Source organism: Epinephelus lanceolatus, chromosome 7 (genome assembly GCF_041903045.1).
Source record: "Epinephelus lanceolatus isolate andai-2023 chromosome 7, ASM4190304v1, whole genome shotgun sequence".
In the NCBI taxonomy this organism is placed as follows: Eukaryota; Metazoa; Chordata; class Actinopteri; order Perciformes; family Serranidae; genus Epinephelus; species Epinephelus lanceolatus.
The window spans coordinates 38156466-38175400 of NC_135740.1; the positions used below are offsets into that span (position 1 = coordinate 38156466).

General features: G+C 39.9%; 1 protein-coding gene across 18 annotated transcripts in view; it reads left to right on the plus strand.

Annotated features, from left to right (window-relative positions):
• The first annotated feature begins 2545 nt into the window (after nt 1-2545).
• The window catches only part of rapgef2b (Rap guanine nucleotide exchange factor 2b), a 151511-nt gene continuing 135121 nt past the window's right edge, over nt 2546-18935 (plus strand). For 10 of the 18 annotated variants that reach the window (XM_033632782.2, XM_078169508.1, XM_033632789.2 and 7 more), the window contains exon 1: nt 2546-3235. In XM_033632782.2, the coding sequence (XP_033488673.2) occupies nt 3167-3235 (69 nt within the window). In that variant the 5' untranslated portion in view covers nt 2546-3166. Of the gene's footprint in view, nt 3236-14179; nt 14316-18935 lie in introns of those variants that run through there. The other 8 variants (XM_033632783.2, XM_078169513.1, XM_078169511.1 and 5 more) reach the window with 2 other exon arrangements.

Here is an 18935-nt window from a genome sequence, read left to right on the forward strand (position 1 = left end):
GCAACCACTGGTTGTCATGGCGTCAGTGGTTGTGTCCTAGTTACATTTTAAAAACAGGGGATGCTCTGCTACTGAAGCATGTTGACTACATATCACTTTTAATCTGGATTTATCCCACATTACTGAATTAAATCAATCAATATAAAGTCAGAAATAATATCATTATAATACTGTGGTAAAATTACAGTACCTCATTTTATGAACTGCTTTATAAATAGAGTCACACCTTCAACAGCATAACATTTATATTGTTATATTATTTTGGATGTTGTACTTATTATTTATATCTGTATCTACATGCTTAAATGCACAGCTGCTTCCATAATTCACTTATATAGTCTAAGGTATCGGAATATATTTTTTATGTATGTATCTATTTATTTCATTCAAGAGTTCTTTATCTGTTTTCTTATTTAGCCTCTTTCTGAGCTGCTGTAATGCGAGTGTGAATTTCCTCTGAAATCAATGAAGTCTTATATCTTATCTTATCTTAGCACAGCTTATCTTACATATTAACGCCCTATGCAGACACTGGGTGTATTGGTCAGTCCCTGCAGGATCTTGTGGAGTTTTATAGTGATTATTGCAGCCCCAATTAACTGAATTTGGAATGACTTTTCCAAAAAAACAAAGGTTTGCCATAATTGTGCATTAATAGTGAACTACACCTGAAAAAGCAAATTCCTCAATTTGAAGTTTGCTTGTAAATTCAGTGCTGCTTTATAGGTGACTCTCACATGATAACATAAAAATGAATTTACATCAACTTAACGCTGCATTTTTTTTGTGTTCTTTAACATAATCTGTTAATATTGCTGTGGTACATTTATATTTTGTTTATTTTTATTTTTTCTTTGGCAATGAAATGAAAGAGTTATCAAAACAGTACAAAGGGAATTGATCATGTTGAAAAATGGTTTGCCTCAGGGCTTATTGTGACATAAAACTGAAACTGAGAGAGTGAATAAAACAAACTTTTTGTATATGTCCTACTGTGCTGAAATTTGGGGAAATGCATACAAAACAAATATAGATCCTTCAATTAAACTTCAGTAAAGAGCCCTCAGAATAATACATAAAGCTGGTTATCGGGAATCTACTCATCAACCTTAAAAATTCCAGAAATTGTGTCTTTAAAAACATTGGAAATACTTTTTCAAGTTGTGAACAGAAACCTTCCTGTCTGTATTCAATTCTTTTAAATTAAGAGATAGAAATTATACTTTAAGAGGGTTGTTTATTTATGAAACATGTAAGGTGTAATCTAATGTAACATACAGATTTGTTTCAGTTTTGGGAGTCAAACTATAGAGGGGACTGATTTGAAATCATGTAGCTCTCTGAGTTTAAAAAAGCCTCAAAATGCAAATTGATTACAGATTATAATGTAAAATTATCAAAATGCAAAAGAATTGTGAATTGCAAAGTGGTGCAATTTCTTTAAAAAACATGGGGGAAAAGGCAACGAGCAACTTGTTTAGAAATGTCCCAAAAATTGCAAAAAATTAATCGATTTAGATTTATTTATTTATTTTTTTTAAATAGGGACACTCTTTCCAGGTCATTTCCTTGTTTGTTTATTTTAAACACTTTTATTATTTTTTTTTAAACTAATTTTCTTGTTTTTATTTTTTAGCTTTTCACTCACTTCTTGCTATTTTTTTGGGTCATTTCTTCTTTCGTTGCTTGTTTCCTTCTTCACATGTTTTTTGTTGGTTAATATAGGATAGGCAAAAATAAGCCTGGAGCTTCAGCTTATTCTTTTTTTTTAATTGTGAGAAAATCTGTGTGGGAGAATCTTTGTTTCTCCAGGTGCATGTAACCAAAATAAAAATCATTAATCAATTAATTCATTTCATCCTATCTTAATAATTTGATTAAGGATAACCAGGTTTTTGTAATATTCATGATCACACCCTGCATTTGCGCACCCATCTAAATGTGCATTACCTCATTACGTCACTAGATGGTCCCAAAGCATCACTTTGTCACATTGTCCTCCTCTTCCTATTCCCACTTTTTTCTTTTTTCTTTTTCTTTTTTGTTAAATGGACTCGCCCATGAGCCGCCCCTTGTGAGTGGATCTCTGTCAAGTCAAACGCAGTTTGCAACAGGTAGACAGGAAATGGAGTGATTTGGCCTTCAAAATAAGACAGTAAAATTGACGATTAGGAACAAGCAAAAATAATAGATTAATACAAGCATCAAAGTCTGTGACGCGAAAACAAATAAGCAAATTAATCATGGGAATTAAGTAAAATAGATACTGAGTTAGGGTATATGAATGGTGCGTCGTGATGCATGGAATACTATGGTACATTTCATTGCATGTCATGTAGTGTACTGTAACCTATAATTAGCATGTGTCCTTGGGTTTCATTTCATCTTTATAATGATGCACAGCTAAATCAATGTGGTAAGATATATGTTAATTTTCCACAGACCCCTCCCTGCCTTCATTGTCTCCGTTTATCAACGAGCACGCTGGAGTTTTATTTTGAAAGCCGATACCGGAAGTGCGGCCGTTAACTATGGCCGACTTCACCCTGCTGTGTCAGTCACCATGGTGGCATACAACAGAGCACAGCGGCGGCGGACCTATCTCCACTTTTAGACCTATTAAAAATGTTAATATACTGAATTTCCTCAGTGAGTGTACTCGGCTCTACCTCTCATAATGGACGCCAGGTTGTTGTTGACGGGATAGCCGTTAGCCGCTAGCTTACTTTTTTGTGTTTGCTGGGCTCCTGCATGTAATTTCTTTCCGTCGCTAGCAGAATGCTGAAGAGACAAGGAATGGCTTTGATGAACGCTGCCTTGAATAAAGGGACATTTTTCACCATAAAGAAATAACTCCGACGAGACAGTTTGAGCCAAGCTTTTTACAAGAAGTTTCCTCTCGGCGGGACCCGGTGGTTGGCAGCCGGTTTCGGGCTCGGGCAACAGAAAGACTGACACCCCCGAGGAGACTGCTCGGCTGTCTGGCTCCAGTCGTGGCCTGGCTCCGGGCACTCCCAGCTTATCCGCTAGCATCGGACCACAGGCGACAAGAATAAAGCAAGACACCAAGGGGGGCTTCTTTTGTTTATATCCGTGGAGCTGGATATTCTTAACATTAATTTAGGATAAGGAATTCAGTATCCTTCAGACGGCGTTTTCCAAAACAATGGCGTCTTATGTGGATAACAGCTTTCGGCAGGCTGTGATGATGAATCCGGCTGAAAGGACGCAACAGGTCAGAAGAAATAATTTATTATTCCAGTGCAATCTGCATTTTAAAAGTGCTCTTATGTGCTGTGTTTGCCACTCAGTTGCTTCAGTGTAACATTGCAGCATACTCTACATTGTAACATCATGAAGTGCAACAGAGAAGTGTGTGCAACTGTTGCCATTCAGCTTGTTCCAGTGTTAGGTATGGCTACATCCCGCTAAGCCCTCTATCAGCACAGATAATCAAGGCTACTTAACATAACAGGAGCCTGCAGCCTTGGTGGGAGTCTAACTTAAACCAGCATCTATTTGTGCACCCTGCTTTTACATTCAAGACGTGCATTTTGCAAAGGCTAAACTGAGTTTTGCATTTTGCAGAAACACATTAAAATAGGGTAGAAAGATGAGGCATATGGAGGCTAATCCTACCCTAATGTTAGCCTACTAAAACAGATATTATTCCTCTTTATTTTTTAAATTTTCCAGTCATGTTTGGCACACTGAAACACAACTCAATGATCAATGCTTCTATATTAGGCCCTGCATTATTCTCCCTTAGTTTTTCCCATCGTTGCCATGATTTAGGGCTTCACTGGACCCTCTAATGGTCAAGCTCAGTGCTGTCACTGCACAATATCACCCCAGTATCACCTGATCCATACCAGTAGCCGCCTTTGGGAGGTGAGGAGTTGTATGTCTCCTGCACATGCAAATCCTGTGGGCTGTGGTTATTATCCTCTAGCCACACACACCCAAGCTCACATGGCTTCAGATAATACCAGTTATGCTCTGCAGATACACGCAATAAATCCAGTTTGGCTGCGAGGATGGCATCTTTTCATTTGCGCACTGCTCCCACTGCAAATGGATGCAGCTTTTACACACAATGGACAATCAATAGGCCACCACTTAAACCAGTGGAGCTACAGTCAGTGGCACCGCCGTCTGCCCGGGGTGTCTGACATTGGGGAAACAATTATGGTGTCATCGACGGTTTGTTAACTGTACAAGCCCAAGGTCTTTACAGCTTTATGCAGGCTGTAATTTGTACAAGTGATAGATGCCATGATGGTTATGGAAACAAAGACTGTTTGGTTGGCATCAGTGGCAGCAATGCTCGTATAAGACTGGAGCATTAGTAGTTTATATTAGGGCTGCAACTAATGGTTGTTTCATTATTGATGAGTCTGGATGTAGTTTTCTGGATTAATTGTTTCATCGTTTTATCCATGAAATAGGAAAATATATCAAAAATGCCTGTGAGACTTAACTCAGTCCATGATAGTGTCTTCCAACAGTCTAAATCCTTATATTTTTTGTGTTTTTGCTTTGACTGCAGCTATTAATCTTTTATCAAAACATTTGCCAATTAATTTTCTGTCGATCTGTTAATGATTAATCCACAAACTGCTCCTGTTTTGCTCAGCTGTTGTTGTCTTATTTTTGTTCTGCTGCCCACAAAATCAGTGAATTTACTCAGTTTGAATTAGTTGCTGGTAGTTTTGATGATATGGTCCTTTGATTCAAAGCTGGCCATCTAACACCTGTGTCATCCTGCTAACCCACCTGAAAGACCTGACATCACATTGGTTTTCAATGCTCCGTCTGAATGCTATTTCTGAGACTTTCCTAACCTGACAAGAATATGTGAGGGGAAATTAAATACTTGGAATTTCTGAGCTGGAAAATAGTCTGATTAAAAGATACCGAGGCTTGGACAGAAATATGTCCTACTTGGAGATTCAGTAAAAGAAACCGACTGGTATGTCTGTGGTCCTTCAACACTGTGGAGCGGCGGTGTGAGTCCATGCTGTGTCAGTATGCAAACATTTCATTCAGGAAGTCTTTGAAGTGATGAAAAATGAATGGAGAGGCAAACTAGAACAGTCTGAACAATGACTAAATGACTGTGTTTGAAAGTAATTTAGTCAGAGGCAAAAGTGTGATGTCCTAACAGGATTTAGAGGTCTTTAGAAACACTGCATCCATGTCACTGCAGTTGCATCACAGAGGAGCCCACTCCTTTTTCCTGTGATTATTCCGCAGACAAGCGAGGAGACGCGTTTATAATAACTACCAAGTCTTTTCGAATTTAATCTCCATGGTGTAGAATATCATGTGACTGTGTGGTTCTTCTGCTCCATGCTTTTCAATAGCAGCACCTTCCTCGGCGTTCTTTTCAAGTGTCGAGCGACTGTGGTGGCTGACACACTTTATCCTAATGATGTTGGCAGGGCCGCTCTGTCAGGATTAGCTAACGGTTAGAGGGATCTGTCTTTATCGCTCAAGACTGACCACAGTGGGATTTGACCCTCCCGCCTTACCCTATTGTCACATGGCAGGTTAAATAACTGACCACTTGACAGCTAGCGTTCACACTGGGTTTTTTAACTGTAACTGGGGGTGCACGAAGTCTTGACAGCGTAAAAAGGAGGTAGTCTGATGGTAGAGAAAGCAGAGGGAGGAGGACACATTTTCTCTCTAACACACTGCTGCACATTTTTGAAGTTGTGATATGAATTAAGATAACACGACATGGCTATTTGATCTCTAATTTCTCCTTCATGTCCAATTTCAGTCGTGTTTTGGCGGGGATTATTACAATCTCTTTTAACAAAATGGTATTGCAGTGTGGTTCTCAGTAGCACTTGATGGACAAAGATGTTTTGCAGGGTTTGAATTGGGACCCTTCACTTACATGATGCCACACATTCCAGCAAATTCACCCAATCATGCCTCACATTTGAGCTATTTCTCTTTAAATTTAATCTCAAATGGGCCGTGCCGATGATGGATTCCATCATGTAGACTCAATCAGCTGCGGGTTCATAGGTTTTATCTTTAAAGGGCCTCTCCTCCACTGTCTGCCCTTGGGATGTCTTTTTATTCTCTGTGCAGATGACTGCAGGAGACCATACCAGGACAGGCACATTTATCAGATTTGCAGACGTCGCAATGATGGCGAGTCTGCCTCGGCAAGTGTGGGCCCATATTTAGACACCGCACAGTCATGTGCAGCAAATTCTAAGCTTAAACTTAATTAATGAAAGACATGGCGGTTGAATTTGCAGGATTCCAGGCTATGAAAACACTCTGTCATGAAATAATCTAGTAACTCATCAGTTTGAGAAGCTGCTTCCTTTTCTCTTTACATGTCAGCGTTGATATAATATCTTGAATTTCAGCTGCTGGTTGGACAAAACAAGCTGTTTTATTGCAGCTCTTTGGGCTCGGGTAACTTGTGATGGGTGTTGCTACTTATTTTTTGGCTTCCCTACATTGCATGTTCATTATCAAACATGATGCACAGGCTTTGTTTGTGAAAGTGGTGTCTGTGACACGTTTGTTTGTCAGGTCAATTGGTGGGAGTTGGACTATCTTTAGCTGTTCAAACTGTGTATTGAACTCTGTCTGAAACTTTGAATGACTGGTGTCTATTGTAAATTTCTTGTTTATGTTCTTCCTTGTTTTCCTCATGGCAGAATGATTTAATGTCATGACTTTGGACAACAAAAAAGGCATTGTGTTGAGCTGAACCGACTTGAACTGTAAAGTTTGGTGCAGCATCCATCTACATCTTGCCATTCAACCTTGTGTCATGAAAGACCAAGAGTATCAGCAAAAACCTGCACATGGTGCAAACATCAGTGTATCAACATTGTGGAAAATGAGTACTGAAACTTCAAAATAATAAGAATCAATATTTATCAATAAAGCAATATTTTTGACAACATTAGCACACATGAATACTTGTGCTTTAGCAGGTTTGTTTATCTGCAGCAAGCAGACAGACTCTCAGACATCTCTCCTCTTGTTTAGCCAGGTGGCAAAGCTAAAGGCCACAAACAACAGTCCTTGCTGCGGTGACCCTGCTTCACATTCTCATAGCTGGAGGGACAAGCTGCCTACTTTACATTGTTTCCACATATCCTGGATCAGCACAGGCCTGCAGTGGGTGTACTCGGAGAGACGAGGGAGAAAACGAATCCATTTGGGACACTAAGTGGATATTCTTGACCCTGTTGACTCGTAGTGAGCACAATGAATCAGAATATCTGGGCCATTAGCCGGTCATTACTCAAACTCTGATTACAAGAAGCACAGAGTTTAATGGTCCAGCTAAAATAACATATTTTGTCTGAGGAAAAACTCCTTGTTTTTTTTAAACAATTGAAATGAAAACTTTCAATTGAAGGTGAAACTGGGCAGTTTGGTAGCACAGGCCTGCCATTTACACAACAGCAAAGAAGTTGTTATGTTAAAGTGTTGACTTGCAGAGATACTGCTATAAATACTGTCACTCTTAGACAGAATTCCCCAGCCCCGCCAAATGAAGGTGTACATAACTGTAAACTAGTCAAGGAAGTAGTTGCTGCTGGTTGCAAAATGAGTGATGAGCACAAAGCTGCCCTGTCTCTCAGCATCCTGCCCAGTACACACAGCAGGAAGAGGAAAAGCGTCAGGATGCTTTTTGAACTCAAGCCGGAAGAGTGGCTTGACAACACAACGCCTTTCCCCCTGAAGCTGTTTTTATTTTCTGAAGCTGGGTGTTGTTTTGTGACTGCCTTCCTATTTTCGTCAGGGGCGTCAGAAGCATGTGAACATCTATTTAAAAACCCTCCAAATCGCTGGCTTGAGAAGAAGGATGGACGTCTGTAGCAAGTTCTGCTACTGGAGTTGTAATGTTGTAATTTTCCCAGGGCAACTCTGGGTTTTCTAATTCTCAAAAAAACTCCCATCCATTCTGTAAATTTAGGCGCTGCTTGCCTTGGCGTTTTGCTTGCGCTCTGCAGCGCTAACCCTGTAGAAGTAAAGTGATGTCACATGTTATTCTTGTGTTGAAAGTGGAGGCTGAGTGCAGGCTGATGTGGTTACACACACCGCGGTCACAGTGACGTATTCCTCCCAGTTTAAATACAGGGGATGAATTCAGGAAGGGAAGACAGAAACAAATGCACCAACGTACGATACCCACACAGAGGACCAGCACGGTCTCTGATTGGCTCATTTGAATCACGCTTTTAATTCCACTTCAACTTTTTTCATATTATTGTGATGGCAATAAAGCATAGCTCTGCCTACTGGTCAGTGCACCCATAAACTGTATTGATTATTGTGTTAAAAGTATTGACTCCTCAGTGTTATGACTGCGCAGGGAGCAGCTGATGAAAAGGTTGAATCTTAAATCATACACATAACCTATTTACTGCCGATGAAGATGGCATTTGTGGTTGTTTCACAGTTTTATTGTACAGATAAACGTCTGCTATCATGGTGGACTACAAGCCAGAAAACATTTGCATTCCAGAAACTGTTCCTTACTGGAACACACAAGGATGTTTGTGTAGCCCTGTGCGGCTATTACTCCCTAAAATCTAATAATGAAAAGACCAATCCAGTGTAGTTTGTGTTTAAATGCACCACTGAGATTGAAGTAAGCTAAACACACTGTGGCTTTTGCCTCATAAAGCACGATTTAACACTAGTGGAGCACAAAACCAAGCGAAAGCTCTTTAATATCCGCAGTTGTTTGTGTATTTATGCATGCTGCACTCATATATTTTAACTGAAGACTAAGGTATGTGGGTATCTGAATTAACATCTTATATAGGTGTCGATTAAACCCTTAAGTAATCCAGTATTAGTCTAGAATGGTAAATGTTAAAAACTTGGAGTAACTCCAACTGGGGAAAAAATCTTGAGAGAGGGAATTGTCATGATGTTCCTTTTTTGAGTATTGTGACACTGGAGATCTGCAAAAATGTGTTCTGTGGCAGGATTGCATGCTGTCCTGTTGAGACTTCTGAGAACTTTGAGAGCTTTGTCTTCAACAGATTTATCCCTGTGTTATCTTTATGTAGACTTTATGTAGGCTAATGATTATTTTCTTGATGCATCCTTATTTATTCTCCAGATGTCGCTTTGGTCCATGAAATTTCAAAGAAAAGTGAACAATGCCTGTCGCAGTTCTCAAAGCCCAAGCTAACATACTCAAATTGTTTTTCTTGTCCCATCAACATTCAGAACCCAAAGGTAGCAAGTTTTGGAAAAAGAACCCAATAATCAGGAACTGACCCAAAACCTGCCACAGATTAAGTTTATAGGAGAACTATTAGGCCTATACTTTTACATATTTTGTCTCTTGCGTATAGTGTTACAGTGAAGGATGTTCATATTAAATGTGCCCAAATTTTCAAATGAGATAAAGGCATGTAGAAGTAATCCCTGTGACCAAAAACCTCAACTTTCCTACCATAATGTATTTCTTTATATAGTCACATTATGTAGCCAACACAGCTACATATAGCTACATGCTAACATCAGGGAAACTTAACTTGGTTACCAATAGTGAAAATTTCTCCCGATTTAAATTGCTGCTGGAACGTGTCTGGTTGTGTTAAGAAGCCTTTATTAATGATTTTAAATGAAGGAAAGTGTAGTAATACATGATCATTACCCCGCTGCAAGTACACTGCTACATGATGCTACATGCTAACCTCAGGAAAATATGTAAACTTGGTTTCCGATGTTGGAAATTTCTCCCTGAATTTGTATCATGTTTCTGCTGGAACATGTCTGGTTGTGTGACAAAGCCTTTATTGATGATTTTTTAATCATGGAAAGTGTGGTTATACGCGGTCATTATCCTGCTGCAAGTACACTGCTACATGTAGCTACATGCTAATATCAGGGAAATCGTAATCTTGGTTGCTGATGTTGTTAATTCCTCCTTGAATTTGGATCATGTTTCTGCTGGAACATGTCTGGTTGTGTGAAGAAGCCTTTACTGATTTTTTTTTTATTGAGGGAAACAGCGGTTACATGGTCATTACCCTGCTGCAAGTACACTGCTACATGTAGCTACATGCTAACATCAGGGAAACATGAAATCTTTGGTTCTGATGTTGAACATTTCTCCCTGAATTCGGATCAGGTTTCTGTTGGAACATGTCTGGTTGTCAGACAAAGCCTTTATTGATGATTTTTAATCAAGGAAAGTGCAGTTATACACAGTCATTACTGCGCTGCGAGTACACTGCTACATGTAGCTACATGCTAACATCACAGAAACATGAAATCTTGGTTGCTTACGTTGTTAATTTCTCCCTAAATTTGGATCATATCCTTCCTGGAACATGTCCAGTTTTGTTTAGAAGCTTTTGTTGGTGTTTTTTTGTTTTTTTTTACTGTAGAAAGTGCCACTATTCTCCATTTCTGTCATTCCCTGGCTGCACTGTGCAGTGACACCGAGATTCGGAATACCTCGAAACACGGACCAATCAGAGCAGACTGGGCTTAGTAGGAGGAAGGTTTAAAGAGACAGGCGCTGAAACAGGGTGTTGCAGAGAGAGGGTTAATGCAGGTGTTCCAGCACAGACAGCACAGAAAGTGTTTGTTGACCATATAAGTATGGAAACATGTTCTAGTAGAGTTCTTAAACACAGTATGAACCAGAAAATGAGCGTGATAGGTTCCCTTGAAGACAGTTGTAAAATTTGTTTTGATTAAAATGTGTCCATGGGAGAAGTAACGTCACGTGCAACCTTCTAAGGAATGTAAAAAAATCCCCTGCCAAGTAACAAAAGATTTCTGACAGTGTTTAAGGTGGATACTTCCTCAGGAGGTGCATGTGGAGAGAAAAAAAGGGTTCATTTTGCCAAGTTCGCAAAAGTATCCTTGATATCCTTCAGCAGAATCATATCAGTGTTCCTCTTTAAACAATAGAGGGTGAGAGGAAGTTAAAGCAACACAATTTTTTAAAACGTTTATCGAGCAACCCCATGCTGACTTCTGAGTCGCTTACTCTGCAGTCTTCTCTCTGCTGTTGCTGCTTTCATATTCTGATATTGAATGCTGGCATATTGAGGGCTCACTCCAGGCCATCACTGGTTGCTTTGATCCAGTGGGTTGAATCTTTGTCTTTCTATAAGATGGCTAAAAAAGAAAAATCATGCCTTTTTGTTTTGACAGACTGGATGTATTGGTGTGAAGCCATACTACAGTATTGATTGAATATTTCACTGATAGTGCGCAGTCCTGAGGTCGTGATGCCCCCAGCCTTTTATCTCGTCAGATTGACTGGGATGTTGCCTTCAGGGTCCCACTGTACATTTGTTGCAACCTATAATGTCAACGGCATGTTTCAGTTCCTTATGTTCGCATTCCTTGAGATATTTTTAAAGCAAAGAAAAACAGCTCTAGAGTCGAGGCTCCAGAAATTCCTTTGGCCTTCACAGCAGAAGGCAGTAGACCTCATGCCACTGAGCGACCACAATCTTTACATAACTGAGCCCGAGACCCACTTGGATGCTTGGAGAGCTTAGAGAATAAACCATTCCTGACGTACAATATTTACATGACCGCTCTAGAGTTACGTTACTTGCTGTGGCTGTCATTAAGAGCTTCATTCCTAGATGAGATTTTGGAAATTCCAGCGTTTGGAAAAAGTGACACCTACTCTACAGAAAAGCTTGATAGCCTAAGTGAAACATATTTTGGGTACTTTTTAAAAGGTCTCTAGTTGTATTGTGATTGATGTAAACAACTACCAGACTCCTTTTGAGTGAATTTGCTTTTTAGCCTGGGTCCCACGCAGCGCAGGCTCACTCTGGTGTATAATCTGCAGTATAATCCTCCCTCTTGGTGAACTGCTCAGACATGAAGTGGATCAGATGGAGAGCTGATTAATTTGTGTGATTAGAGATCTCCAAATCCCAGTATACGGGTTCACCACGCAGCTAATACTTGTTTACAGTATTTGTAACAATGGCTGTTAAAGATGGTTGCTGTTGCACGAACAGGGTCATGATCAGGGCAACATTTTTGTTTGGGCTGCTTGTAAATAAAATTGAAATGCTTTGGAGATTTTAATTTGGAGATTAATGTATGACACGTGCTTGCAGCTTTTTACATAATTTATTTTTTCAGTTCTTAATAATTGGAAGGAAAGAGGAAGGAATTAATGCTTAGATTTTTTTTGTTTAATTAGATTTATTGTGCAGACCTGTTTACTATCACAACTGTTATTTTCATTGGCACCTGTACTCTGTCGTGGAACCACAGCCAGGCTCATTAGCATTATGGCTCTATGTACCTGTCCACTAGCAGCAACCAGAGCCAGCTTCATTAACACTGTGCCTCTGGTGGATTGCTCACTAAGTTAATTCTTTCAGATATTGATCAGCGAAGCACTGCTAGCTTTCCTCTCTGCAATGAAGGTGCTCTGAAGTCTATAGTATGAAGTCTATACTATATCATTTGCTGTTTAGGAAGTTTAAAAATGTGCAGATATTCACAAATCAGTTAAAGTGTTAAACAACACCTTATGATGTTGCACTGCTCTGGGACATTTAGCATTTTTTGTTGTGTATTTTTGTGGGGGACTGCCCATTGTTCTGACGGCCCAAATCCTGAAGCCCTGTTAGTCTGAAAGATGTTTTGTTGGACCGAGAGCCCATTTCTCTGACAGCCTGTTATCCCAAAAACCAATGCTCATTGCTCCGATGTCCTGTTTCTCCGAAAATACACACTCCCTGCAGTTAGACGACCTAATTGCAAGAGAAAATGTTTGCATTGTATGTTTCTGGAAATCCCAGATATGTTACATTTGTGTATTATTTGTTAGTGGATACATTAAAATTTTATGTTTCTCAACAGCGCTTTGATGAATGTGTGGTTAGATTAGGCACAAAAACCACTTGGTGATGGTTAGGAAAGGATCATGTTTTGGCTTAAAACACGCTCAGGGATTGATGGCTTAAATGCAGCTGGGAAACTGAAACTAACTGCAGGGAGCGTGTATTTTTGGAGAAATGGGACTTTGGAGCGATGGGCATTTGCTTCCGAGATAACGGGTTATTGGAGAAGTGGGCTTTTGGTCCTATGGGACATTTGGCACCGTGATAGGTACTCTCAAGAAAGATTGTTTTCTATATTGCTCGATAAAATGTTTTTCCTGATGATAGAAAATAACTGTATTAGTAACTGAACGGCAAAACATGCAACAGAGTTTAATTACGTCAGTTTTATTTAACATTAAAGTTGACATAAAGTTGCACACAACTGTCAGGGATGACAATTAAGTCTAAAACTGTGTCTCAATTTGGACACTCCTGTTAGTAGCCTTCCATGTAGTACACTATGTATACTATGTTCTTACGTGCGTAGTGCACAGTTTTCGGCAGGGTTGTGTTGTCTCAAGTCGAATATGTTTGTTGTGAACTTATCAGTAATGACAATTGCAACATTTGACTGCATCATCTTTTTTAATGACAAGTTGCAACCAGATGGCACATTACTGCTAACAACTGACCGCGATTGTTAGCGCCCAAAATATCTGCCGGCTTGTTTGCTAGCTCACAGTAGCAATCACAATCGCGGCAGCTTCATCAGACGCAGTTTTCATGTTTGGTAGTCGCTCTCCTTCCACTACATAGCCAAGAAGGCGACCATTGAGGCTGAGAAGTGACTGTTACAAGTTCACCATTTGGTTACTCATAGTGCACAGCATTTTGCCATACTTGTCAGTGTGAACGCGCTCATGGACTCAAAATAGCAAGTGTTAGGACAGAAGAACTGAAACTGAGACACAGCAAAAGACTTTCCAATGAGTTAAAGATGCAGGAGAACAAGTGGCAAGGTTACATAATACTATCGAACAAACAACACAACGATATCATTACAAAAAAACACACTCTGAGTCAAAGAGATTGCATACAAATTATTCAGACAATAGTAAGCTTACGAGTTTCATGTTCCCATAATCCATTATTTGGCCGTCTTTGAAGCAAAATGTCTTTGCTTTCTGCAAGCATTGCGTGAGTGCCACCCTTCAAGCCAATCAGATTGAAGCAATAAAGCTAATCTCCTTCCACCAGTCAATTGTGTGTCTGTATGCAAAGGAAATCCACCCACTTCCAGTGTAAACAAATACACACTACAGAGCAGAGGAGCGCTGGTGTGTAAAGTGAAAGTGTGGGGTCATGGCAGATTAGAAGTTTTTGTGATAACATTTTCAGTCACGTCATTCAGCCGAGACATTTGTGACCCATTGGCTAATTTTAATTCTTTTGTGAGGACCTTCCAGTTTGTGTCAAGCTCTCATGGTGAGTCATAACACTGTTTGCTGGATGTACCTTTGATCCTAATGTGGCCTGTCATGCCTCATGCAAACTGTGGTTTATTAACAGCTGTGGTGGTGGTAAGGCAGGTGATTACTTGCCTTGTGAGCTAAAAGAGGTGATTCATTACAGCGTTACCGTGAGCAAAACCAGCTGTCTTTGCTAATGGATGCTGTTGTCAAAAGTGAAAACTGCTGCAGCAGCAGTCCTAGAGTTCTGCCAGTGGGAACATGCAGCTTGTTGGACAGCTTAAAACAAGAGCAAAAAGGGGAAAATCGCCCCACATAACATTGTTTCCCCCATTTATAAATCAGTGATTAGGAATGCTGTTGTTCCACTTTCTGCGCCCAACGGTGTACAATATCTGTCTTGTTGAAACCTTATCTTTGTAATTGGTCCCTGAGGGTTTGTCTAACCTGTGGCCGGTCACGTTTCCGACTCTGCAGCCCGTTGCCCATCAGGGAAAATGTCCGTTCATTACCCGGGCCTCAACGTAATCTGATTCTCACTGGAATGTTTGACAGTTTCTCCCTGCTTCCTGCTTTTTGGAAGAAGGGGATAATTATCTTAGCTTGCCTGTGCTGAACCACCGATTACCATCCAGACCGCTTGGGTGCCAGTCTGAGATTATCGGGATGCTCTCTCCTACTCCAAAACCAGAGCCTGTGTGTGTGAGTGCCCAGGCTTTTTAGGATTGTACCTCTGGGAAAAGTCCGTGGAAACACTTTTATTGCCGTGATGCAACATTCCCCTTTTAGCCCAGTCGACATTTATTTCACTCTGGTGACACTGTGGTATGCTCTTCTCGCACCATTCAAGCAATAATTCATCACTAAATGCTCTGATGTCAGCTACAGCCCGGCATTATTTATTAAACTGCATTAGTTCATCTGCACTTCAGACCTTGACCTGGCTAATTGACACTTGCCTCGGTTGACCTCAAACAGCCATCCACTGCCAGGCGTTTTCCCATATGGCCCTATATTTCCTTCGCACTCAAACCATTCCTGCTGGGAGAAAACCCTTTTCATTAATCATTCTTGCCACGATTAGTTTACAGATCTCCTTATGTGTTATGTAGCCGCGATGGAGAAAAGGCCAAGTATCAAAAACAGGCTTGCATAATGCCACATGAGAGGCTAATGCGCGTACAATCTTCTTATAGCAGTATTTGCCTTTTTGTGATTGAGCAATGTGGCTTAAGCCAAACATTCAGCAGAAAACTGCACATTGGACCCCAGTCTGAACTGTGCAACACAGCACAATGGGCACGCATCAATCACAGTAACAAAGGAGCCCTGCACTGTCAGTCAAAGTGACAGAATCCTGAAGTTCCTGCTGCAGGTTTATTTACCGTGAAACCTCAGCCCTTCTCGAGTGCATTTTCACAGTTGGATCATGCATATTGTTAATGTGATTCTGTGTCAAGAATGAGTAGTTGTACAGTGTCGCTCGTCGCTGCTGATTAGTCAGACGCTGCTGCATATGTGTGAAGTGAAAACTCCAGATGATGAGACGTGATTCAGTCCAAGGACAACTGATGCCGGAAAGATATTCCTCCCACTTAATAATCAAATTTACATATGCAGCGTAGTATCACTGGAAATGAGTCTGTTGTATAATTCACACATTCCTCATATTATTTCCAATAACTTGACAGTGGTGTTTCTTGAGAGTTAAGCAAAAGGCTTTAATATAAGCTGTTGTATAACCTTTCAACTTTAAGTAAGAGCTTATAAATTTGACTTTTCGACTAAATTGCTTTTCTAATTAAAGTTACAGTCGGGAACTTTTATAAAAAATAACTTCTTGGCATATTTTTTGAAGCTGACACTGATCATCTCAGAGTCTCCTTTCAGTGACTCTAATGGCATTTAAGTCAAAGACAAATTTCCCTACGGGGACAATAAAGTATGTCGTATCGTATTTGCTAGAAGCCACCACATGTGAACGAAATCAACCAATCAGAGCTGAGGAGTCTCTAACGCAGCTGTAAATCCCTGCTCGTCAACTGCCGTCAAACATATTTTAGTGTACTTTTAAGCTGAGAAGTGACAAAGTTCTGTTTCCAACATGGTGGCAAGGTCACAAACTTTCTCACTTTACAGCTAAACAGTACACTAAAATATGTATCTGAAAATATTTGAGGGAAAAAATAGGCAATGCAGTAACAGAATCTTGATTCATATGTGATCAGTGCTGCTTAGTTTGACAGTTTGAATGCAGTTCACGTGCAATGACTAACATGATTGACAGCTGTGTTAGAGACACCTCAGTTCTGATTGGTTGTTTTCCAATAGCCATGGTAGGTTTTTGCAAACGCCATCAGAAACACTACAAGGAGGAGGAGGACCTTGATATTTTTCACAGACTGTCTGTCTCATATACACACAGTACTGTGTGGATGTAGTGACAGTTTCAGCAGATGTGACATTTTTATGAAAGTTACCAACTGTAGCTTCAGACAGACTCTGAATTGGCCATATGAGATGTCACATTCAAATGTAAAGCTTCCTCTTCATCTGTTTGTAAAAGTCACTTTTTCTGTGCTTAGGGAATAAATCAAATTGAATCTAAATCCTTCTTTTCCAAGGAAGAAATTCAGTTTGCTGTCAAGGGCAGAAAGACAAAATTACTGCAGAGTCACAGTGACTTGAAAAGTCTTCAAAAGAAGTTGTTGCTGATATATATTTGTTTTTAAGGTAATATTTTTGTCAATCATTTGTGGATTTCACAAGTGAGCTTGACAGAACTGACAAAAATAAAGGATTGAGGTGATTATTTAAACTAATTTCAGTTTGACTTATTGCCATAATAAATGTCATTTGAAAAGACGACTTCATGTGACCATGTCCATTGTGCTGTGTTCATAACTGTCTGTTTAACTTCGTACTATAAGTACTTGCTGTTATGCTGGTTTTCTAAGTCACATGAAGTATGTGACTCACATTGGGACAGGGCTCTCATGTGATGCCTTTGTCACACTGCCCACCTGTGTAGTCCTGACCGCCTGCGGCTGTGTTATTATTGGGCTAAATGAAGACTGTATTTGATTATAATTGGAGGGAAAGATGCAGGCCATTCATGCGTGCTTCCCTATAGGCTTGGGTGCTTTGACTCCAGCAGCAAGTGTGTTGCAGACCCAACACAATGACTCCCTGTTACAACCAGCTTCTGCTTGTCAAAAACAGTTAAAATCACACCAATTATTTTGTCGCCGCACTGGGAATAGCTGCTCTAGCTAAACTGTACCAACTGCAGTTGTACTCATGCCAAGCAGACTTAAACAAAGACCAGTGTTACAGCCCAGTAAATCATGAGTTACAACCTAACATCTAGCTTTATTTTATAGATCAGTATATGAAAAAGGTTCATAATTGCAATAGGAGAAACAACCACTTCATAAGGACAATTAAAGAGAAATCACTGAATAATTGTTTCCATATATTAGAGAATTTAAAGACCAAAGTATTTTCTAATACTTGCTCTCACATGGGATTTTATTTAAAACAGCTCTGTTTTCTATATTATATATTTTTTTGGGAAACTAAAATGGGTTCTTAATTTTTTTATTTATCTAAAATAGGGATGTCAACCATCAACTGTTAATCTTTTAAATACCAAGAATAATTTTGACTAGTTGGGCAAGTTGGTCTGTAGGTTAATTTAGCTGATTTTCAGTTTACTGCTGTGCACCCCAACTGGTCTGGTGGTAGGTAGTGGCGTTGCTCATTTTCGCTAGCAACGCCATCACAACCCATCAACATAGCTAAGGAAACATGTTGCCATCCCTGTCACCCCATGTTGCCCTGCTCAATGATGAGCCTCAAAACCCCTTTATACATTTTTAAATATGTTATCACTGTTAGTTCTGTTAGTACAGTTAGCAGTGTTAGCACGGTTAGTGGTGCTAACATGGTTAACAGTGCTAAAGGGGTTTTGCAGCCCCAAAATGAAGCCGCCTACTCACTGGGGCTACCTGGAAGGAGCCCAGAAGGTGGCCACCATGATTCTTCAGTAATGCCATCCCAGTGGTGGAACAATATTACTATCAGTAATCTCCGAATCCACAGCGGCCAAGGCTAACGTTAGCTAACACATAGAGGAGGGTGGGCAGTTGGCACTTTGTTTTCACATATTAATGTGGGTAGACGGCTATCTTTCAGCAAAGCTAGCATAAAATAAAATAAAATCCAAGATATTTACAAAACAAAACATCCAAATTTTACCACCTCTAAATGAATAGCGCTTTGAAATGCAGTGCTGAAGCTCACTGAGTCAATGAAGCGCCAGACTAAAATGAAAGACCTCTTGTGTTAGGCAGTTAGTTATCAGTTAATGGATGTCAGGCTCAACAACAAAGAACTCAGACAATAAATAGCAAATTACAGTATATATACAATTAAAGTAAACTAGATAATAAATTAATAAGATCATAAAAAAAGTGGAATGAAATCGAAAGAAAAAACATCGAAGTGTTTTCCCTGTGGCTAGTGTAAGTGATGCCAAGGAACGGGCAAACTCAACTTGTGACAAGTCCCTAAAAGATCACAATGGTTCGCCATGTTCCTTTTGTAAAACATCCTCAGGATATAGCCTGAAATC